At 42.8% G+C, this 24771-nt stretch overlaps 1 protein-coding gene across 3 annotated transcripts in view; it reads right to left on the reverse strand.

The window, feature by feature from the left end:
- Nucleotides 1-24771, reverse strand: part of TOM1L2 (target of myb1 like 2 membrane trafficking protein) — a 61581-nt gene that overhangs the window by 14449 nt on the left and 22361 nt on the right. For 2 of the 3 annotated variants that reach the window (XM_087732522.1, XM_009467821.2), the window contains exons 2-12: nt 23808-23892; nt 23035-23113; nt 21218-21367; nt 16718-16852; nt 15617-15775; nt 14724-14840; nt 11909-12042; nt 9382-9430; nt 8135-8258; nt 6918-7035; nt 4915-4990 (exon numbers count right to left, since the gene is read on the reverse strand). In XM_087732522.1, coding sequence (XP_087588648.1) covers nt 4915-4990; nt 6918-7035; nt 8135-8258; nt 9382-9430; nt 11909-12042; nt 14724-14840; nt 15617-15775; nt 16718-16852; nt 21218-21367; nt 23035-23113; nt 23808-23892 — 1226 coding nt within the window. Of the gene's footprint in view, nt 1-1693; nt 1760-4914; nt 4991-6917; nt 7036-8134; nt 8259-9381; nt 9431-11908; nt 12043-14723; nt 14841-15616; nt 15776-16717; nt 16853-21217; nt 21368-23034; nt 23114-23807; nt 23893-24771 lie in introns of all 3 variants that reach the window. The other variant, XM_087732520.1, reaches the window with a different exon arrangement.

A 24771-nucleotide genomic window follows, 5' to 3' on the forward strand; every position in this document is an offset into this window, starting at 1 on the left:
GCTACACAGTTGTATTAATAAATACGGTTAAGAACTACAGCCAGTTAAGAGAGAAACGGAGTTAATGATTAGTTTAGTTTTATTTTAGGTATTTCTCTCTCATATTTAGCATACAAACAAGGTGACGGGCTTGTAAGAGCAGCGACTGGCTGAGAAGCCAGATCCCCTTCCCTCCCCAAATCCGTATGCCTCCATGAATGCTGCAGTATCCTTTTTCCAGACTGAATAACCACAAGCCAATGAACGAATATTGTGTTTGTTTTTTTAATAAAGCAGTGGTGTGAGCGGTGTGAACAGCAGGGGTGCCGATTTCATGCTTCCCTGCTCTTGTAAACAGTGGAAAGGCAAAGAAGAGGAACTAACTCAATCACTGGATTATTCATTATGGATGAACATCTAACAGTGGCATAGCACATCTCTGGCTGTAACAGAGCCGCCGAACAGCAAGAGCCTCTGTGAACCGCAGTCAACAGTATCAGAGGCAAAGCAAGCGGCGCTCACTTTATGGCTTTTCACTCTCACACTATGAGCTGTGGGTCTCCGACAAGCAGTGAAATGAAACTCGCTCCCAAGGATAGGCACCTACAGCTGGGCTTAGCCACGTGTGCCAGCAGGCACAGAACTGCTTCTTGGGTGCTTGCGCTGGCAGGCAGATATGACTGTATATATGCATGTCTCCAATCACTGTACATGCACCAGCCATGCAAACTTCAGCCCCAAACGCTGCGCTGCAAGCGCACCCCAGCCCAAAGGGAATTCTGCACTGCACCTTTCTGAACTCAGCTGCCGTCAGGACCGTCTCAGGAGGAGTTTGTACAGTTAGGTCACATTATTGGTACTAATCTCCAACACTTACAGTGATAGATTACATCATCCAAAAATACAAAATTGGTTTTAGAACTTGGCTTTAAGGCATAGCTGAGGCTATTTTTTACCTACCTCTGACTTCTGCACTTAAAGCAGGCTTTTGAACTTCTCTCTGCAAGCATGTTGATGAAGGACAACTTCAAACAAGGTCAAAATGTGCAAAGATTCAAGTGATCTTCAGAAGCTTGATTTTATCAGAGCACTGGCATCACTAGACACAGGAATTAAATCCTTAAAGCCAGAAACACTACTGTACCTTTTGGACTCTGAATCCTAATGCCAGTGTAATTCCCTGACTGGGGTGGAAGATGTCAATCTGGGCAGCAGTTCTCCCATTCCCTTCCTTTCATACAGAACTATCCCTACGTTACTCAGTTCAATTAGGTATGATCCTACAAGCTCTGTATGTTTATTCCAGACCAAGAAGTTAAGCACTACCAGAAGAGGCTGCTTTAAAGACATGTAGAAAGTGTCCTCTTCATGAGCAAAATCCATGAGACTTGTGTTTATCCCTCGAAAAGTGGATACTGCATAAATAAATCAAGACAGTATAAGGAACTAATTGGATCCCCAGGCCTCTTCCGAAGGTCATGTCAGGTCCTACAAATGATTCAGTTGGTTACAGGCCTTTGTGCTGTATAAAGCAGAAATTGGTGCAAATCTCTCCCTTTGCCCCAGGTAATGACGTAGGTGGGAAATAAACTCCTTGTACTGTCTGATTTCAAGTGGTTCAGTAGGGCAGGACGAGAGGTGAATGGAGGATGGTTATTCTAGGTAAAGGAACCGGGGTGGGCAGTAGGAATCGCTTCACTGGTGAAGTCCTCACCATTCCTTGTGTAATTAGCCACTTGTCTATGGGCTCCATGTCTGAGTTCCCACCTTTACCTCTCCTCTGTGTTGAGAACAGAAAGGTCCATAAAGAGAGAAACCACAGCAACAACCCATGATAAAGTAATATAACAGCAGCAAGTTAAAAACTTCACATACACATACAGACACTCAGAGTTGCCTATGGTAACTTCTGGCAGCAGCTGTATCCCCCTCTGCTGCCTGTCAGCTCTGTCCATGGAGGGACAGACCTCACCCCGACCTCTGCACTTCCTACAGACAGTTCACAGAATTTTAGCACTTCCTTCATGCTGATATTAAAAAAAAAAAAAATTAAAAATCACTCACTAGTAGCGAGGCTGATGTTTGTCATCTTCTTAGAAGAAGAGAAAGTGTAGGCTATACAACCTACTAAAATCAGTCAGACTTTACTGGAAACACTAGTACAACGCACTGTGGAGTTTCCCTTGTTTATGAAGCTGTAAGTTGCAGCACACCCTACTTACCTCCTTGATCTCAGCAGACAAACTCTGCCTCAAACTAACAGTATGACAGCTCTAACGATGGCATTAAGCAGGAGGGTAAGTAATTGCAGTTTGCTGCAGTGTTCTGGCAGTCTTTCAAACTGCCCCTCTCTAAGAACGGCAGAGGTTAAAAGGACCGCTGATGCATCTAGCTCCTCTGAGCAGGCTGCAGACTGCATGGCACAGCAATGCAAAGACTCTCAAGATGGCTTCTTGTCCTTCAGCATCTCATCCCTGAGCCAAGGCCCGGATTGCAGAGTCATCTCTAGCTCTGGAGGGCCTTGCTCGGGACCGGCAGAGCGCAGGGGTTCTAGCCCACTGGCCCTTCCAGAACTGGGCTAGCTCAGCAGAGAGCCACTGGTGTGTTTATGTACCTCCATCCAGATACCCATATACATGAGATACCTCTCCTGTCCCCATCACCTCAGACAATGGAGAATCAGCTGTAATCTTTTATGTCTCATTTCAGTACTTGTGCTGAGAAAAAAAGGGGGGAAATCACTCCAACTTCATCTACTATCTGTGTAACACTAGAGAATTGTTTCTTGGACACGTCTCCTCCCCGTTGTGATCATGCAACAACTCTGTGGCAAAAAAAGCAATTCCCAACATGGAAAAGCAATATTAAGAAAACAGTGTATTTTTAGCTCATCTTGTTTCCAGCTGCTAAATCGTATTAAAAGACAGCTAATGCCACGTGATCAGCCATCTCTCTACAGACCATTCTGAGAATGACTACATTAGAAACGTCGGATGTGCTGAATTTTACCACTGGACAACTGTGCTGGAACAAGATGTGTGTGAAGAACGTGTTGCGAAGCTTTTGGCTCCTCCCTAGAGCTGTTCTTAAATTAGCTCTCTACCCAAATTAACATGTGTCTTTCGTTTACTGAGCACTGCCAGTTTTTTGCTACACATGCTGGGGCTGGTAACTTTAGGAGAGTTTAATTTTTATTTCCTTTAAGAGACACACACAAGCCTCACAACAGTAGTGTTTACCAATTACCGAAAGACTGCATTTCAAAACAAGCTATTCTGACTACATGATACAGTCATCAGGACCTTTGAAAAGAGGCTGAAAGTCTCTACAGCATCTCAGAGCCCAAAGTTCCGCAACCTATAAAACTTTGACCATCAGATTAGCTTAGACACAGCCCTTTGAACTGACAACACTTTGGGCAGAGCAGCAGCTACGCTGATGTGAATGACACGTCGCATTGGTGCCTCAAGCAGAACTGGCCGAGAACAAAAGTGTTAATAAATAAGGACATGACCCCATGGCCACCAGGGGAATACAGCCCCCTTGACCAGTAGCTAAATGCAAGCCCCTTGCATTTGGTTAGCCAGGAACAAAGAGCAGAATCTCAAATCTTTTCCCAGGTCCTGCCAATAACATAGCTTAGTGATACTAGGGGCCTGGGTTGTCACACTGGCTTCAGGACTGCCTCTCTCACCCCCCTTAAGATACTTCTGCCCCTGCCTCCCTGTGCTTCCCCATTTTCCCTCGGTACTGCTGGCATGAGCTTTTGTGGGGCTGAGCTTTAAACTGGTCACAGGGATGACCTGGATTATAAATTACCCTTTTTGCAGGAGGACAGGGACAGGAACAAGCAGATAGATTTGTGGGGCAGGGGGATGGTCCATCAGAAATTATTGCTGAAGCCCTGCTACCACTGAACTATGGCCCAGGCAGTCAGGCAGCTGTGATCTGACCCCAGCTGGCTCTGAAGGCAAATTCTCCCTGGCTCAGAGCACAAGCTGCCAGGCATGCCAGCTGCCCTGAGCACTCCCATTTCAACTTATGAAAGAACCAGGGCGGGATCAGCCAAGGCATGGGGAGGCAATTCTCCATGGAGGGAGGCGTGTGCATGCTGCACTGGCTTTCCCATGCTACACTGGCTCTGCCATGCTCCCTAGTGGTCAGCACAGACCAAAATTAGACTAGGAAAAGGCTCTGAACTTGCTCCGTCATCGAAAAACTTACACACAGCTGAGTACAAAAGAGCAGGACAGTTTTAAAAAGCAGAGTGCTAGAAAGGGGTTGAGGGATGATCTGAAAGCTCTTTTCACTGCTGCCTTCACCAAGGTATGCAGACAAAGCTGGCCATGCTCACACTCTTAAACACGTTTCTAGTATCAGCTGCTGTGAGGTGACAGCGCATGGGCCTCTTGTGCCCACACAAGATAGCAGGAGCCTGCCCTGGGACAGAGAGAACAGACTGCATGCAAGGGAAGTTATGGCAAGGCATGTGAAGCATTAGAAGTCTACATAATTTCTCTCCCTGTAACTTGCTCGTGTATCCATGTGCTTAGAGAAAAGTCTAGTAGATAAAGACTGCCAACAACTTTCATAAGCAAAACTGAACCAAAAAAATGCACGCCAGTGTTCACAGGATGCTCCCTACTTATTCTTTTCAGCAGTGATTCCAGTCAAAGAGCTAGACCCCCCAGGCAAGCTGCAAGAACACAACAGAATTTACCCACTATGATTTTGAAGTCTTTTAGGCCGGTGTGCTAAGTAGCAGCTCTTTAGAGATCATTACTGAGCAAGTACTTGCTCCTAGGTATCAATTTCAAAATAGCCAGTACTAGCACGTCGCTGGAATACAGAATGAGAAGTCTCGGTCAAAGCAGCTGCCTACAGCTTGGATTTTATGCACAGCTTCAGATAACAAAACACAGAGCAATGACCTACCCCTCCTGTGTTCTGTTTTCGAACATCCAGGGCAGACGCTAGTCCTTTGACAGCCTGTGGATCCTCATACGTCACGCTGAAAGAAAGGAACAAACCACAGAACTAGAAGGAAGTCCAGCAGTCACCCATGCAGAACGCACTTGCTACTCTGATTTACTCCGCTGGAAATCAGAGAGCACATTCTTTTTCGTAACAAGACTTCAAGTATACTAAGTGTATTCCAAGAAGAGGAGTGTTCTCTGTATAAAGGCCATCCATCAGTTTCAGTAAGCATATTGAAGCAAAAAGAATAAGACTGGCATTATGAAAGGTAGGCAAATAGGTTACGAGGCACCATAAGCATGTCCAAGAGCTAGCAGGGGACTATGAAAAGAGGCCTGATTACAGATTGCGTTTTGCAAAGCTTTGAAGATGACATTTGGAAGCCTGAACTTGATACGTGCGTGCAGGGAGGCAGAGGAAGACTCAGAGACAGATGAAACACAACTAAGCAACTACAGTGAAGCATACAAAGAAATGCACTATTTACAGAGGTTGGATTTTTAAAAAGCTTCTTAAATTGCTATGCAAAACGGACATGTAGCAGTCAGGTGACAGAGGCAATAGCATCATTTCTCAGAGCACAGTGGTGAACCATGAACTGAAGCAGATGCCAACACCTGGCCATAAATCAGCCCCTGGGAGCAGCCAGGTGTCTGAGCAGGAGGAGCGCTTTCCCCTCCAGCGTGCTGGCTTCTCCCAAGCTCTGAGCACAGCACCCAGAGGCTCTCACCTACACACCACAGCAAGTGACACATCTTTACTGCTGCTCCATTTCTACAGCGTACAATCCAAGGAAGATATAGCAATCCTCCCTTCTGAAATCATGGACTGATGTGTGCGCCTTGTCCCATTAGCTCGCAGAAGGAGATAGAGGTGCAGTGTGGGAAGACTGGTTTCATGCTTCATTTAGCACAAGAGACAGAGGGACCTCCATTAGATCTCTCTGCAATGCATCTCCTTTCTGACCATACATTAGGGCGCTCAGCCTGAAATCTCCAGTGGTAACATACACCTTTACAGTAGAGCACATCTTCTCAACACTGATATTACAGCTGAGGCAGTACCAATAGCTGTATTGATGACTGCAAATAAAAGATCCTAATAAATTTGCTGGCTCAAGTTTTACAGAGCTGGTAAGTTTTGATAATCTGCTAAGGTCTCAGTTAAACTATTTAACAACATTTCTTAGTTTGAGACAAGATATTGATGATGTTCTGACTGCTGGTAGCCACTATATCCTCTAGAATCTGAAACCAGAAGGCAAGAAATAAAATATGAAAGAAAAATACCTGAGTGTCTCTTTTACTGAATCTCACTTGACAGGGATCAAAGGATTTCTTAGTAATTGCATAGATTTATTTTACATTAAAATAATTGGACCTGTTAAATGCCCTTGAAAGTGCCAGATTTGCAGCAATAGAGATGCAAGCCCTACGCATATAAACAAATTAGAGAGAGCATGGGAGCCAGGCAAGCTACACTGCCTTGACAGCCTGTGAGTCTGACTGCTGGGCCAAAGGGAGAGTTTAAGTGGATAGTAATTCTGTTTCCAAGCCCTTGATGACAGTAATTCAGTCACCAAAGTATATCCATGACCTTCAGGTGAAGGACCCTTATGCTCCTGTATCTCAAGGACTGGCCGGGTGGATGGGATGACAAGCCTTTATGAGAGGATGCATCTGCAGAAGTAAAGGCAAGTTTATTTCCAAGTTTCCAGTGAGCTCATTAACTAAGACAGTCAAATAATATTACTCAGCCAGTCTGCTCTGCCCAGCAGCAGGAACTTCTCCATTGGCTCATACTAATAATGACCAACAGGATAGGGCTTGGATTAAAAGCACAAAAACATACACCAAAACTACTTTTTTAGTCTGGAATGAAGTCAAGAAGTTTCAGATTTATGCCCTTAGAAAAGAGCAATGCCATGACTCAAACAGAACTAAAGACAAACTCCAACATACTTCTTTCGCTGCTCTGCCAAGGAACTGCCTCTTGTCTGTGCAAACATGTCGAAGTCATCACGAGGATTACAGTGTTGTAGAGAGCTGAGTGTGCCACTGACGCTGTTTGTACCCAAGTCTGCAACCAGAGGCAAAAAAAGCAAACCAGTGAAGTAGCAAACCATATGCAAGCACCACTGCCATGACTGTGTAGGTTACAGAGGAATTCATTAACAATACAGGATAGCTACAGATGTTATCTAGTTAACAGTTCTAGCACTGAGCACAATTCTGTCCAGAAGAGGCTGGAGGCTGCTAATCACAGATTTTCTTAAAGTACAAATGTAGAGATTGTCTTATTCCTCCTGGAAGCACCACACTGTAAGTATTCGTCATCAAGAAGCCAGCATTTGGGAATTGGTGTGCACCTGCTGCCAATCTCATCCCGAGACATTTACTATTCACTAACATGGTCCAAAATTTGCGGCATGGATACTTGTCTTCTCTACAATGTTGTCACTCAGCTACTGACTGTGAAATCAATAGTTTCAGATCAAGTGATATGATATTGGTGCAGTGCTGGAAGAGGTGGAGAACCTTCAGTCAAATCAAATGATCATATCCAGCAATCTTTGGTTTGATTTAATGTAGAACACCTGACAGTTTCATAAAACCTTTCATCCAAAGATTTCAAGTATGATTTGTAGAAGGGGAATCAAGAACATTCACCAGACTGATTTCACGAAGAGCTATACCTATGCAGAAATCAAAGCAGTACTACAAGTTTTACCATGAACGAGAACCCACATCTTTTCCTTCACTCTCCCCTTTGGTTAACAAATCCCTCTGTTTGTGCCAGGCTGGCTCCCAATTACAGATCACTCCAGTGAAGGGGAGTAGGAAAGCCTTCCTAATCCTGTAAGCCACGTACCCAAACCTTCTGAAGGCTACATGGCAACATTAATCAGGTAGCTGAGAGCCAAAGGGAGCAGAAACTCCCTGACCCACAAGTGAAAGAGGAAAATGGTTCCTCATAAATCCCAACAGCCCACTGCGATAAGAGCTTGTACTAGGTGTCCAGGTCGGTCACAGGGACCTCAGACTTGCTCCCATACTCACACACCTGGGTTGCCTAGCATTCCCCACATACTGTTCAAGACACACAGACTGGTCAGGCTTGAAAAAGTCCATGCATTGCAGCCTCACGTTCATCAGCACTATTTAGATCAGGTACTCACCAAGCCCTGCAAGCTGTGAAGAAAGTGAAGACGGGGGTGCTGAGCTTCCAACCATTGGGCTCACTACGGCTGGAGAGCCAGGACCCAAATCTATTAAGTTATCTTCTGTCACCTCATTCAGTACCTGTTGGGACACAAAAAGCACAGCAAGTTACACATGCCAAAGATTTCTTCTTGCAGTGCAACATTAAACACCAGAAAATAATGGGTGCTTTCTAAAAAGATCTCTCTTTCACACTGTGAAATGGACCAGTCACTTGGATACTATGGTGATGAGTGCAGAATAAAAAGGGTCAGACAGCAAAAAAACCTCAAGTTTGACTGCTCAGCACAGCAGGGAACTCTCCTGGAGGTCATTTGCATCTCTTCAGATTTAGCTAATGTGTCTGTCTTCTCCACCTCTTTTAGCACTGGACCAACATCAGATCTAAGTCAAACTGAATTTGCTAACATCTTCCACATTACGTATAAACTGTTTCCAGAAACAAAACTTATTTGTTGTGACTAAAGTTACAATGCAGAGCCTGTGCTGAAGTTTGCATCACACTACAGTAGAAGTGGAACTCAAACAGGAAAAGTAAATAGTTGAAATTGTTAGAAGAAAGCGAAACAGAAAATGTAATAGTGCCACATATGAATTAATCATGAACTCAGATCTTGAACACTATAAAACAACTATAAAATAGTTTTCATTGAAAGAATAATTAGAACTGTAACTCTTAAGCTTGGAAAGGAGATCCTGAAAAAGGAGATGAGAGACATTCCTAAAATTATGAGTGTCATGAAGAAAATTAATCTGGACAGTTGTATTGTAAGACACAGTGAAGAAGAATTAGGCGAATCAAATAAAAATCATTAAGCGACCTGTTCAAATGTAAACAAAATATTTATTATATATACACACCCACATAAATACATAAAAATGTGTAATGAAACTGTGGAACTCACTGCTTAAGGACATTGTGAATGTCTAAAGTCTGCATGGACTCAAAAGCAATCAAAAAAGTTAACAGAGGAAAGAAAATCCATCAAGGATTGTAAACACAGAGATGTTTTAGTGTAGTGTCTTCCTGAGCTAAAAGTTGTCACTTGAGGTTTGCCACATTCTTACACTCTTTTCCTAGTATCTGCTATTAGCCACTACAGGCAGGACACAGGGCTGGACAGATAAGAAGTCCGATACTAGTGGTATCAGTAGGGCTGGTATGGTGCAGCTGCTGATACAATAAATGGAGTTAGGTACTTACTCCATTGCTGGCATTTTGTGCTGAACGTCCTGATCTGTATCGTTCAAATCTGTTTAGAAAACAAACAAACAAAAAACCAACATGAACTATCAAAGCCACTATCAATAAACAATGAAAAACACAAGTTTATAACAAAGCCATGGCAGGCTTGCCACTGAACTTAGTTTTTGTTGGTTCAAGAGGGAACTCTGAAAGCTTTAACTCCAAGTGAGGACAAAGGCAGGATAGTTACAGAAGTTGCATTCTTGGCAAATGTGGATATTAAGTTGACTAATCTGATCTTGCAGCACACACATGCCTGAAAAACACTGTAGGATTTGTCTTTGTGTTTTTTTTTTTCATTAAGTGCTTCATGATAGACTATTCTGTTAGCCAAGGGACAGGAGGAACTGCAGTAAAATTGATGCTCCCAGCTAAATAAGCTGAGAGTACCGCAGCAAGTCTTACTCCCACTTAACAGCTCCCTCTTGCTGCAATACATGCAAATTAGAAGCCATATGCATGCTAGCACAGCTCTACCCAGGCAGCACATGGCAAGAGAAAACAATGCTTAGCAAATTCATTTTTTAAAGCATTCTGGGTCAGCTCAAGGATCATCAGAGCCTATGTTCAAATAGGTTGGTACTTTCCAAGACTGAAAAGTAATGATGTTGGATAAAAATCCTCATACTTCTTAGGGGAGGAAGTCTGGCTAGTCAAGATCTGGTCTCTTCTCTACTCCCTCCCCAATCAGCTGTGCATCTGGGGCCGCAAACATAAATCCAGCCTTCATGAACTCAAAAAAAGCAGGGGGAACTACCTCCTCCCAAGGCCTGTCTGAGGCCAGTCAGGTCTTCTTCCTTACCAGGAAAAGCATCATGATTTCCCTGAAGTTAAGAGTTTTTCCTCCTTTAGAAGTAGTTTCACATGTAATCTCTCTATTTAGTAAAAAACCCATAATATTCATATAGCCCTGTGGGTTTTCTCCCAGACGGACAAAATACAACAGAGAATCTCAAGGAAACAAAAATGTTTTCTTAATGTAACAGAGGAAAATGCAGACTTAAAAGGCAGCAAAAACAAATTCAGCCCCAAATTTCAATTTTAGGAAACTGTGGGTGTCTACTATTACTGGAAATCCAGCTCCCTTAGCTGGAAACCTGAGACACCTCCCACCTCATATTTCTCACCCAAAAGGCTTATGAACCACACATTCGTTCACATCCAAAGCTTCACAGCGAAGGCCAGAGCTCCTGCTTGAGTCACTGACAGAGCTCAGTGCCCATACTAGAAATCAGCATGATGAATGTGGAGCTCTTGGAATAGCAGAGGAGGACTGGAATTTATTGAAACGCTCAGACCAGTGCAGCTATTCTACCACAAATAGCTTGCTAACATCACTCAGCTCACCTTTCAGTGTATAATGACTACAAATACATTAGCCCCAGTCAGCAAAGTCGCAGATGGAGGAAAATAGAAAAAATATTAAGGGTGACCAGACTAAGCCTTAGTGACAGTTACACTCTGCCACTTGTAGAATCGTGTTCGTGCATGAAACATTCCATTTCACATGAGAAGCCAGCATTTGTTTCAAAGTTTGCCCCAATCTCCTCTGAACGAGTAAATCAAAGACAAAATCGAGGCCACTGAGTCTTCTTTCCAGCCTTTGCCGTGACAGCACAGATTCACAGATCTAGAGTCTAATATATTTTAAAGGCTTGAGAAACAAAGACGTGTGCTAAGAGCAAGGAACAAAGGGTACTCTTTAGTGCCTCACTCCCCAGGCCTGTCATTAAGGGGAAGATTAAACTTTCCCAAGACTGCTGTATCACGTGTCACCTACTGCAGCAGATGTGGCTGACAGCGCCTTTGTCTAACATGTCGAAAGTCCTATGACCCAAGTCCCACCCCTGGGGACGATTCCCGCAGACCAACTCTTCAGAACCTCAGCTCTGCACAAGACAAGGCTTTTTTTCAAGATTTTAAGTGTTACTTAAAAAAAAAGCCCTTACATGCACGAAGGTCACGCCCACCTCAGGCAGCTCCCCTTGCACCAGTACTGGAACTAGAAAGCCCAGGGATCAGAAGACAGAGAGAGCTCACGGGAGCCTCCCTAAGCCAGGAAGCAGCACAAGCATTTGTGCAGAGCCCAGGCTAGCAAGTGGAACTAGTGACTGTGGCTGTGCTATTTTCGGTCCCAAGTCCCTGCATCTGTACAGCACTGCACAACAGGGACTTGCAGACTCAAGTCTCTGCTAGCTGAGAGAGTTTTGCACAAAGTTGCCCTGCATTTTACGGATATGCCCCACAAAAATTCAATGGCTAGGACAAAAAAAAAAAATAAATCACAGTATTAAAGAACTGAAACAGGAATGTTACCATAGAAGACCACAAAAAAGACTTTTTAAATGCGTTCTGTGATTTGCTTCTCTACATTTTGTTACGTTGGACCATTGGCCCAGATGGCCAACTCTTGTCAGCTGAGCTATTTTACACTTAAGTGAAAACCCAGAATGAATGTAAATAGTCAATGGAAAAGATGCCCCACCTTTCGTATCTGAGGAAGACGTTATTTAAATCATCATTCACATGCAGCAGTTCCTCTGTGACTTCTTCATTGGACACTCGTGAGATAAGCTCCACAATTCTCTGCTGCATAGCTCTACAGGTTCGGTTCAGTTCCTAGGAGGAATGCATTGTGCACACACATTCTGATAAGCGGCTAGCAATAAGTAGATTTAGTTGAGCTCTGTTCACAGCCAAACATATCCCCCAGCTGAGAAACACTAAGACAAGTCTATCTTTGCATGATTAAATGTCACCCAAAAGCACATCTAATCAAACATGCCCTTCAAGAGACGATGGCATAAAACCTTGAGAGCCTATTTACAATTCAACATCCTGATTCTTCTTTAACTCTGAGCACTTCAGAAAATAAATATCTGTATTTTAGTGATCTGTTTTAAGAATAAAACATGTTAATACAACAGCTTTCCAGAAGAGAGCTTTCAAGGAAAATTCAATCTGCTCTTTTTGGCAATATCATCCTTAAAAACGAAAAGATCCATGTGGTGGAACAAGTGGGGAAGAGAGTTCATCATGGCTACCACAAGTTTAAGTGTGCGCTACACAGCAGGAAGAGAAGGGTTGGGGGACAGAACTTACCAACTACTGACAACATGAGTGTGAACACAAAACAAGGAGCAGGACCATGAAAAGATGAGCACTCCACACACACTTCAGTATTGAACTATACACAGAAACATTCCCTTCAACTGAGCAAGTCCGCAGACAAGAGACTGCAAAAAGGCAGTGGGGAGTTTCAAAAGGAAATTTTAAAGAAATTAAAGTAAAGGCATTTATTTTACAAGTCTCTCATGCCAAGAAATCTAGGTTTGAGTTTGCCTAAACCAGGAGTTCTCATGCTTCCAGGACATCTCTTCCATCACCAACTACTTAGCAGAATTCTTTACTCCTGAAAGGACTCAAGACCAAAGGTCAAAACTGGTACGTTGAGGAGGAACTACGAGAAGAAACGTGACATATGGCATGGCGCCACTGATTAGGCCCACGGTTTTACTTCAATAAGCACTGACATTTCAACTAAAGCATGTCCCTCTGTCATCTACCACCCCGCCCCCACCTCCACTTCACAGCAAAAATTCAGCACTAAACAAGGATGACTTGTTGGTACACAACCTTCGGGATGAAAGCAAAAATGTGTTTGTTTTCCTTGCTTGGTCTGACATCCTAAGCTCTGGATAAATTTCACCTAGTGCAATCCAGCTGCTTTAACAGCTTGAGGAATGTGTTCTCCAATGTCAGTTTTGATCCCATCACTTTAGAAGCAGATTGTGACATTTCAGAGGTTTGTTTGCTGCCTTTCCAAGAGGGCTGACAGTACCTATCTATTCTGCTCAGAGCTGGCTCTCTAGCAAGCTGTTTACATTTGATTGTTGGAGAAAATGTCAGGAATTATTTAAGGAGGAGGGCTATATAAACCTCAAAGCAAGGAGTCCTTGCATGCAGCACCGGGCTCACAGCTTTCAAAAGACTAACCATTCTTTGTGATCAAAACCGGGTTCTCCCAGCTCTGTGATTCAGATTTAGGATGCATCAGTCAAAGAAGGCAACCAGTTGGAATAAAGAATCGCTGCTGTCACTCCATTTTATGATCAAGTTCTTTCACCTTAAAGCTATGCTGTAAGGTTACGCTGTCAAGATGGTAGTAGTTGTTTCTGAATGTAAGCAAACTGTTCTGCGCTGGTTTGGTCTGCCGTGGTTTCCTGGAAGCTTCTTTTGTTTTGAGCAGTCCGACCCAAATGGGCAGTAACTGAAAGGCTCTTTATTGCAAAGCCTCTCATCAGCTGCCATGATGGCGCTGAGACAAACACACAATACCGCTGCATGGGAGAGACTAGTTTTTGGATGGATTTCAAACTCTGATGTATCACAGAGAGCAATTCCCTGCCTTCCTCCAAATGTACTGCTGTGGGAGCCCATCCTCCCTGCTGGAAGATCAAAACAGAAGCCTATTTCTGAAGCTATGGAAAGGCAAATACCATGTTAAGGGCAGCAGCTGGAATGCGAGATCACAGTATTCCTCATTGTGTTGCATGTGGTACTGTATTACTTTTCTCTGGCAAAAGGGCACCCCGCTACCACTGGCCTGGGGAAACAGGTATGAAGCCTGAGACATGAGCCCAACTAAAACTGTTTTCCCTTTTGAGATAATAAATGCTGCACTGGATTGAGACTTTCCAGCAAAAAAACCCACTTCTGATTACCCAGTCTGACCCTCTGGACAGCATGAAACTTCGCCTGAGCGCCTGCCATAAGCCACTACCTTCGGGAGAAGCTATAGCACATCTTCTGGAAAGACAGTTAGTTCATATATATGATTTTGAGTGGCAGAAAATCCACAGACCCTTGGCAATATTTAGCCCAGCTGGAAACATGGAGTGTTTGCATAGTGACCAGGAATGTTTTGCCACTGTACGAGTGATGATAGAGGATGTAAAAGCAGCAGAAATGCTCAGGGCTTACAGAGCCTATCACAATTTTAAGCTGCTTTGTGGTAAAGGAGACCTTATATTCAACATTGGGAAAAATTTCTAGCTACATAGAGAAGAAAGCACTGGAACAAGTTTCAAGGGAAGTTAGGAAATCCTTGTCACTGGAAGCTTTAACAAATGAAGAACATCAAGTGATGAGACTAACCAGGGTCAAGCGCAGTCCAAATTAATTTTGTAAAACAAACAAACCAAGGCAGTGAATTGAACTACAACAAAAACCACCACCACCACCCCCGAAAAACTCAAGCACAAAAAGGATCAGAATCACATTTGCTAGGAAACTGTTACCTGGAGTAACTCAAGGTCTGAGGAATCCTCTTGTCCAGGTACCATTTCTGTCAGCATTTCAGACATCACTTTTGTATTCCCACGAACAATATCCAGTTCACTGCGCAGCCGGGCAATCTAAATTGGGGTAAAAAGACAGAAAAATACTGCATAATCTTTTGGTTTAAGCAGATAATTTTCAAGAACTGACTTTGTGATACCTCTGGTTCTGTCTGACTTGATATCTGAGGCTCCAGACATTCTAGCAGGAAAAAAAAATTTAAAGATAAAAAGTTTACCCAGGAGCGAATTTTAGAAAAGCCACAGAAAAAGGAAAGAACTTTGTAGAACCACTCACTACCATCACAAACCCACATGTGCTATGCTTGTATGAAAGGCAAACAATTGAAAACAGCAGCTAAAAAACAGACCTCGGCTGCAGTACACCTCATGTGCCTCATTCAGATGTGGGGAAAGATGTACAACTTTTGAGCAGGATCTTTGGCTCTGAAGTTGTTATTTTTTCAGAACAAAAAGAAGATCCTATATTAGGGCATTTGCAAGGGTCTTACGGATGCAGACTTAACTCCCTGTTAGAAAGAATTCCTGCATCTGCAAAACATTCTGTGCCTTTAAAGGAGGGGGGCTAATGAGTATAACTGCTAACCTACTGCACAAGTGCTGAGTGGACTGGTATATCAGATTGTGAGGTTTCGTAACTGCTGCCATTAGGAGGCCATACATACAAATCTAAAGCCTAGATTTTACAGTATAATAGGAGGAAAGGTTACTAAGTAGAACCAGACCTAGGAGGCAATCAAAGTAAAAAGAGTTAAATGAAAGTTCCTCTGCAAATTGGTTTCTAATTTGATCTGCTGAAAGAGTCTCACTGAAAAGAATCATCATCCCAATACCTGTTCAGAATTAGCAGTGATGGGACCAGTCACATTCAGAGCTGGGGCCTGAGGAGCAGAATACGCCGTTGGAGAAGATGAAGAATAAGAACTGGTGCTCATCCTTTGCTGAGACTGTGAATTGTGCATATTTGCTGCAGGATCAACTTCAGGAACGCTCTGCCACATCAGAAAGACAGGAATTCAAAAGCTGAATTGTGACAGCACTTGCTTTGTCAGCAACCTCAGGCCAAATACATTCAAATATAGAACATAATTGCACCTTGTGGAAAAGGTCAGTGTAGTTACGAGAACAGACTGGCAGGCCAGCCCATAAACAGACAGCTGCAACAAAAATGCATGCCCATATCTTCTAACCCAACCCACATGCATTTAAGCCAATTTACAAGAAAGGTGAGAAGCAAAATAAAAACAAGAGCCAAAGATAAATTAACTATAAATTATTTTAACCTAGGAATCAAGTTGCAGGCTTACAAAAAACAATGTGATACATAGATATTGGATTTAATTAATCTTGGCACATGAATTGTAATCTTTCAGTCCTTGATCACTTGCATTTACCACTTCAAAGATTCGTTAACTTCAGTTTTCAGAGTGAATAACCAAAACACCTGTGACCATTAAGTTACTTCCTAGCAGCAGTTCTGTCCACTTTACAGACCTAACTTTTCAAAGGTGTAAAGACCTCATGTTACCATGGGATCAGTGAGAGATTCAGACTCCGTATACCTTTGAAAGACAGGCAGGCCTTGGTTCAGGGTTATCACCAACAGAAACAGCTACACGTTTGAGAAGAAGAAGTAAATCTCAATCATATATCCTGCTGGACTCTCTCTGAGCAAATTAGTTGCATTCGTCTGATGGTTTTGTGGCACAAGACAAGCGTACAAACCTCCTCCAAACTCTCTTCTCAGATTGATGTTTGACTCAAGGGAGGAGATTCCATTAGCTTCTCCTACATGCTCTTTCACTATTAAAAAAGCCCTTCTAGGAGTGAGAAAATGAACCAAATTCAGAGCAACGGAGGGGAAAGAAGAGTAGTTACCCAACTATTTAGACACTTTGAGAAAACACCCCTGGAATGGCAATGCTGCAGCTTACCCTCTGTGGTGTGTGTATTGGAGACAGAGCATCAAGATCTGCCATGGGAAACTCTATGCCTTTCCTCTTGAGTTCTTCATAAATATGCACTACTCCAGTTAAATCAGGGCTACTTCGAAAGGCATCAGCCCAAGCCTGGAAAACATGAGGGATTATCCATAAACCTTCCAAATGAAGTTCCAGCTCCACCATGACCTCAGATACTGACTACAAAAGCTTTCATGTATTTCAGCTTCAAAGGGAAGCTGTAATCATTAGACCTGGTCTAAAAGATCCTACAAATATTATTAAGACAGTCACGTACACATTTTATTCAAATATAAAATAGACAGGACCCCAGTGCACAGTAGCTATGTCTAGCCCCTGACATCATCAAAATCTGTAAATGCAAATGAAAGCCTCTTCCAATCTCCTCTACTTTGCAGTGATTGCATGCTGATCTTTTCTTGCGTATTCTATGGCCAATGACCCACTAGAAAAAGTCTGTGTGAAAGACTAAATCGATCTAAGCAAAATTCATGAAGTCATGCAATAATCTTAGGTAATCTCAATTTACTTTGTGAAACACCCTCATTTATTGCCAAAGAAAAAACACAGCTGTCAAGTTTTCTTCAGTATTTTATTTGGACCAAACTTAAATAAAAAAGGTAGTTTCTGAGGTTCTTATATTGTGAAACATGCAGTCCCATGAGCAGCAGAACTGATGAAGCCTGGGTTCTTACAGAGCATATCCAACACTTAGACACCCCAGTGTGTCAGAAAGAACAAGTTTAAAGGGAGAATTTCCCACAGCCAGAACACTCGTAATATCTCTCCCGCATGAATTCTCTCCTGTCTAAAAAGACTTCAATTCACATTTGAGCTTTTCCTTCAGTGGGAGTACTAAGTGTTTCTCTTTGCTAGCCAGCCTCCTGTACTCATGAAGCTGCTAGGAGCATAATACCTAGAAACCCTCTACCCCCTTTCACTTTTGCTGGAAATTAGCCAAGTATTAAAAATTTAGGGGAAGGAAAAAATTAAATATTATGACTCAGTTAGAAACGAAGCATTCCCCAAGCCCCCACATATGTGAGGCAGAGTATCAGTGTGCTGGATCCAGAACTACTGAGAGAGCTCTGTGTGGGCTCTGAACTTAATTCATTTAGTCATCACTTTTACACTAGTTCTTTGACTATTTTTATTTTAAAAGCTGTTTTTAACCACTTTTTATATTTGAGAGGAGAGAAATCAAAGATAGCAAACCAAGATAAGAAATAATATTTAACTTACATTCCTATTCTCTTCAGTTCTCAGAAAGACCATTTCCTACCCTACGTGCCCAGGAGACAATCCATTATCAGTTGCAAGCTAACAATTCTAGGTTTGCTTCTCAGCTTTGTTAAGAGTAAATTAACTGCATCAACTGTTCTGATGCAGTGCAAGTCCAAACAGCCCTACTTGAGCCAGAGAAAACAGCTCCAACTGCAAAGAGCCATTCTGTTTCCTTGGAACTGACCTTCCAAACCTTCCCTAATTCTGACGGAGATATTGACTGTACAAGTAACTCTACCCTTGCACTTTCTCTTCATTTTCAATTTACATAAGAAGTCATCTGAATGATGCTTCTACATAATGGTGTTCCCCACTTCAACTCTATTTGCAAGTAAGAGCGAAAAATGTTAGGCAAGGGATGCTCTATTTAATAATCACTCAAAAGAAACTTTGAGGCAAAAGTATGCTGCGTTGCTGCCCCCAACTTTTAATGAGGCTTGTTTGCCCAGGAGGTTGTACTAATGCATCCTCCCTTTCATGGACTTCCTACAGATTCTGTTGTAGTGAACTCACTTCATTTGCACTCTACCTTTTTAATATATTCTCTCTTCTGCAACTCTCTTCCCTGGAGAAAGGAGACACTTGTATTCTTCTTCACCTGAGCTGGGAGCATTATCTACATTAGTGTGTCTCCCAGAGGTCACAAGCAGGACCGGGCACTATTGTCCTAAGTGCTGTCTACACACATTGTAAGACAATCCCTGTCCTAGGCAGCTTACACTTCAACTAGGCAACAGTAATATTAGCTGTACTTTACAGATAAGGAGCTACACAGAGAGCTTAGGAGACCTGCCCATTGTCCAAACAAGCGTATGACAGAGGTGAGATTGAATTCAGATCTTTTAAGACTTTGGGCAAGGTTATGAAAGGTAGATATTTAAGGATGCTGCTGCATAAATCCCACTTGGCACCTCTGCGTGCCCAAACAGGTTAATTAAATACTATTGCAAATCTGGTCCCTAAATCAGTGACCATCACAAGACAATTTTTCCAGTGTCAAACGCTTTTTAACACATGTACCTTCAAAAGAATTTGCTGTGCTACTAAAAGTCTCCCATGATTCATCTTTTATGACAGTGCTCAGCTACTGGGCAGCAAAGTGGTATGAACTCTGAGGTGATACGCAAGCTTTTACCAGAGGCACAGAATAAGGAATACTACCAAGGCCTCTTAGCAAGGTGAAGAAGGAAGGATAAGCAATATGTAATACATGCTAATTCATGTACACTGGGAAACAGGTTAAGAAAGTGAGACACAAGATGCCCAACATCTCAAAACAGTCAAGTCTCCAGATAAGAAACTGGATGGCAGCTTTATCTACCTTTGCTACGGAAAAGCCCAGGAGTACAAGAGCTGTATGGTTGAAGACATATGCTGTTTGTACAGCTTTTTTCCATGCTTCCAATTGCTATTAATCCTCTCATTTCTGTTCTTATTAATTCCCTGATAATAAATTGTAAAAAGCCTACAGAAGGGGATAAATGTAATGTTAGTGGAGCAGAGCTGAGAAGAGATCAGCTCCCTGGAATGGAGTTAGCTCCAACTGCAGGGAGCTCTAAAGAGCAAAGTCTAGGCTGAGTAAAGTGGCCATGACGTACGGGATATTTTGGGTGTGCATGTCAATAGGGCAGCTGAGATGAGCGACTGCAATCACTCTTCCAATCTTGTCAGGCAATCTGGAAAACAAAGTCCCCTGCCACCTCCAGCTAAAGACACACTAACAGAACCCACCCACAGGCAACTTTCATAATTGTCAGGCTTTTTATACCAAAAGGCATTTAGTACCCAGAGTGAGGCTTTTAGCTCTACTGCACTAAGTCTACTCAGATAAAGCTCTGTTTAATATACTGAGGCAATGACTGCGGCTTTTTGGTTATGTTACAAACACTTCCATCTTAGTTGTATTGATGACTGGGAATCCACTTAAATCCAGGACCCAGCATAAACAACATCCTCTAAAACACCGTAGCAGAGCAAACAACATGGAAACACACACAGTTTCTCTTTATGGGACAGTATTTAACCTCGTCTCCTGGTCACCGCATGCATTAGCTCTCCCACCAAAGCAGGCAGACACCCAAGGGCTCAGTCAGATGCACAAGAATTGCTTTTAATAATTTCATTGATTTTGTGCAATTTTTTTAGAAAGCCTTGAGATCACACACCAGAAATAAAGGGACCCCACAGACCCCAATGCAATGCCCACTGAATTTCCCCATCCAGCCTATTTGCTGTTCGGAAATCACTTATTTACATTGTCATGCTCTAACGATGTCCTATCTGTGTATCCAAATAACAAATAAACCAGTAGAAATTCAACTGCATGCTTTGCCACAAAAATCAGAAGTATATTTGGAAAACTATGCTGCGCGTTTGTAAATACCTTCCCACAAGAAACACTGCAGCAGGTTTACATCATTTTAACTACACAGTGTCTTTTAGTCTCTGGTGTATGCGATAGCCTGTAGGAGCTTAGTGATAAAGCTTCCTATAATTGTCAGATTTCCTCCAGGCAGGCACCAATGTTTCCTCATGTGTTGCTAATGGTTTGTGGAATTAACATGGCTGTTTATTGTTATGCTGCACAGAAGGAGAAGTGGCAGACAGGCCTACGTCTGAACTTCCCCACTGCAGGCAAGGATCTGACAGTGCACTTTTACTGCATAATAACCAGAGAAAAGACACCAAAACCATTTTAACTCCTATATGGTCATTTACTTTTCTATAACCATCTTTAAAAGGAATTCAGAATGCTTTCTAATGGAGGGAAACAGCTCCATTTCACGGTCAGGGAAACAGACACAGGAAGGTAAGTGTTCTGCAACCGACAGCAAAAGCATGATCCTCTAAAATTTCCTGGCCTCAGATGACAAGCCCATCACAGAAGCAGGTCTGTAGCTTCTAGATTTGACTGTTAAATTGCAAAGCCATCCATTTATCTTTTATTAAGTTCTCTTGCTTTAGAGTCATACCCCTCTAACTAGAATCCAGGCATTTCTCCCTGGATAAAATATCTATGCATATGCATGTCTGCTCTTCTTCCCTGCCAATCTGGATATACTGTTTGTTTTTACATATAGAAACTTGCCACATTTTTAATGATGACAGCATGTTTAGCGATGCGTAGCACTGAAGCAGACAGTCCTTATTTCAGGCAGCAACATATGGAAGCAGAGACAAGCTGTGTACCTGAATCAGTGCTAGTACTTTATCCTGTACAATAGTGGGGGGATTATTCTTGGGCGAGATGATTTTCACCAGAACACCATCTATGAAGTCACGGTTTGCCACTAAGACATGAAAGCGATGGCCACAGTTCTTCACACAGGTCTCCAGCACCTACGCACACACAAAAAAACATTCATTTTTGGAGCAAAGCTTGATCACACACACTGCACCTGTGTGGCTGGTTTCTGATTTTGTTTTTTTTTTGTTTTTGTTTTTTTTATTTTAAAACTGCTGATGGGAGGGAGGGAAGACAGAGGAGAAATTACACTTATGCTATTAATTCTTCTTTTCTTCTCCAATTTTACCAAAAAGCTTCCTTCTCTACACACATATTTAGATGTACTCCACCCACCATTAATGTATTGGACACTTTTGTGATCTACCTTTGCCTGTTTTCGAGGTAAAGAAATATGAAGTTTCTTCCTCTTCAAAGCAGAACTTTCCAAACGGCACAGCTGAACAGCTAAGTAGCACACAGCATCACATCAAGAGCAGGTAAGACAGAGGACATCCTGTCACAGTGAAATATTATCGTGCTGTGGCACTCCACCATTTTCTATGTACCTGGAACACAGCTGGACCCGCTTGCTCTGAGCTATAAGCCATGTTTTAGAGTTGGGAATTCAGGTGAATGATCTTCACTCATTCAAAACACTCCCTTGTGAATGCTCTGACAGGTTATACTTTGACACATTTTCCCCCTGCAACCTAGCTAGAGGCACCTTCCACTTGCCATTCAACTGCCATGGAAGAACAGCTGTTGATTTTTCTCTGAAGAACATGATTAGCATGGAGATAAATCCAATGCGTCACTTTTCCTTACAGCCATGCCTAATAACCACTGTGACTCTGTATCTGAGGAGTCTGTAATTACTCTCCTAGTTCAGCTACTTTCATCAGCCCTGATGACATGGACTCATTCCTGATGAATTTCGCTCTTTCCTGCACAATGGATAATCTCATGGTTTGGTCTTCGGTAATCTGTCAAAATGACAATCCAGGATAGGAAATGGCAAGAAGACAGAAAGTACAGTCACGCTTCATCAGGGAGATGCAACAAGAGCTGTGTGAAAGAATCATACAGATCACCTACCCATAGCAGTATAACTCGATCTAGTTACTGCTGCTCATTCCTCAGACTGCTGCGGCGCAGAGCCTGCCCAGCACCGTGTATTCAGGAGTGCTGCATTACCCAGGAAACCCCTAGCTAAAGTCATCAGTAGGAAAGGTTGCTGGCAAATTATCTCACACCTTAGCAGTGCTGCCTAAATGCACAGAATATAATTTACACTTTATTGAGTGAAATTAGATCAGCATAAATTAATTTGAGTCTCCTACAGAGATCCATTCACAAGGGAAATCGTGCATCAGCTACTCATGAAGCTGAAAATATGGCAAGTTCATCATCCTCACTTGCAGATATGCCCACAGCTGTTGTCTTGGAGTGGAGAAACAGTAGGAGACAGGAAGATGAAAGTAGAAGGGAAAGCCCCACAGAGTACACAGACCCATTTGGGCTACTTTAACTTTCCTCAGTCAGTACTTGGGATGAACAAGAGCCCAGAAAAAAGCAGAAATCAACTGAGTCAGAAAAACGCTATGCAAAGCTTCCAGCAACTCTCCCCAAGGAATTGAGGAGGCAATTGGAGAGAAGAAAAGGGCAGAGCAGTGGCTGTTAAAGCAAATAGTGTGTATATTCAAGAGAGTGCCAGGAAAAGGAAAATGACTAAAGAAAAGGGTTCTGCCCTTTTGAGGCATTCCAGCCTGCCTCCACTCACCGTTAGTGCCAGCATGACCTCTCTGTAATTTTTGTTTCCATTCAGCCTCTTCTTCAGTGCTCGAATGGCATCCTTTGGACTGAAGGAGAAACACACCATTTTTAAAAGACAGCTCAGACACGCATTTCACATGCCATATACTATGGGAAAAGGAATCCTTTACCATTTCCAGCTGGACATAAGCATGTGTGTTAACTTCAGGTTACTTGACTACAACCAAACTAGGTTCATGCAGAATTGTGTGAGGAGACAAGGTATCACAGAAGTCAAGACCAGAGCAATGCCCGAGGCCTCCAAAAAGGCAGGATGTTGATCAAGCAGGGAAGATTGACAGCCACTCAGAAAAAGGCCCAGGGCATAAAGCCAGTGATCAGTGCTCCTGTAAACTGCAAGCAGCACAGCTTTTCTGGTGCTCAAGTAGATGTATCAGAGAAGCTCTCTATTCAAATGGCTGAAACTAATAGCATTGCGGATACTGCGAAGAGATACGCCTGCTGAAAACAAGAACCCCAAAAGTACAAACTCGGTACCATCTCCAGCAATACATTTTTCATGCCAGCCCTCCCAAGCAGAGACTGACCACAGGAAGTGCTGCATCATACAGTAGTTTTCTGAAATGTCTAAGGAGCAGGAAAACTAAGCAACTCATATGCAAACTGCATTCAAACTATGAGCATCTGCCCCCAGACTCACTGCACTTCCTCACATGCTGAATACGACTGGATGAAGATTGTGTTCATGAACCTTTCAAAGTTTGCTGAAATAGCACATACCCTTCTTCTGTCTCATTGATAATGTCACAGATTTCCATGTTAAGTGTCCAGTCTTCACTCTGCAGGGAGCCATCTGTGGCCTTTTCTGTAAAGTAAAGAAAAATAAATCCTTTCACATCTTCCTGATTAGGTACTATACTTCAATCCATCTTCAGTTACTCTGAGCTGAAACTATCCAGTAAAAGAAAGACGGAGAAAAAAAAAAGTACCCACTGACTGTAAGCAATGTCAAACCTTCCCTCCTGGTTTTAGGGATCAGCATAGAGGTTTCCAGACAGAATCAATTATCCCTCAAGGTCACTACCTTCAGCCCACACAGATGGGCTGTTCTTCAAAAACTCCTGAATTCCTGGGACAGTAAGAAAATGTCAGCTAATTCCAATTTAAAATTCTCAGATGCTGCATTGCTGGCAAATTACGAGGTAGGAAAATCTCCCCCAAAATCAACATGACCTCCTCCCTCTTTTAGTAGATAATATCTCTACATGAATTGAGGGAGGAAAGATAGCAACTTGGGAACAGAATTCAAGGAAGTCCAGAATTTCAGTATGGAAGGAACCACCAGCACATGAAAACATTTAGCCCATGAAAATTCAAGTCACAATATCATTTGCGGGCACCCCTTTTTGCCTGGGAATCCTCTATGTAGTCCCTCAATATGTGCTTCCCAGGGGGCTGGGCACTGCTTCTCTCTGTCCCACGCTATGTCCCCAATCTCCTCTCCATGTTGGGGCTATGTACACATCTCCCAAGCACAATCCACCTTCCTCCTTACTCCCAAATGCTCCCTCACTATTTGCGTGGCAGGTAAGTAAGTCACTCCGGCATCAGACTAAATTCTATGCGAAGGATGACCTATAGCACTCTGACACTGGCAGATGCCAACTGTTGGCAGCTTAATTTATAGACGTCTGCAAGAGTAGCATAACCATAACTTCAAGTAATCAGTTGACAAGAACTATTT

This window comes from Nipponia nippon, unplaced genomic scaffold (genome assembly GCF_047370975.1).
Source record: "Nipponia nippon isolate SJK-2023a ecotype South Korea unplaced genomic scaffold, ASM4737097v1 scaffold_5, whole genome shotgun sequence".
Lineage (NCBI taxonomy): Eukaryota > Metazoa > Chordata > Aves > Pelecaniformes > Threskiornithidae > Nipponia > Nipponia nippon.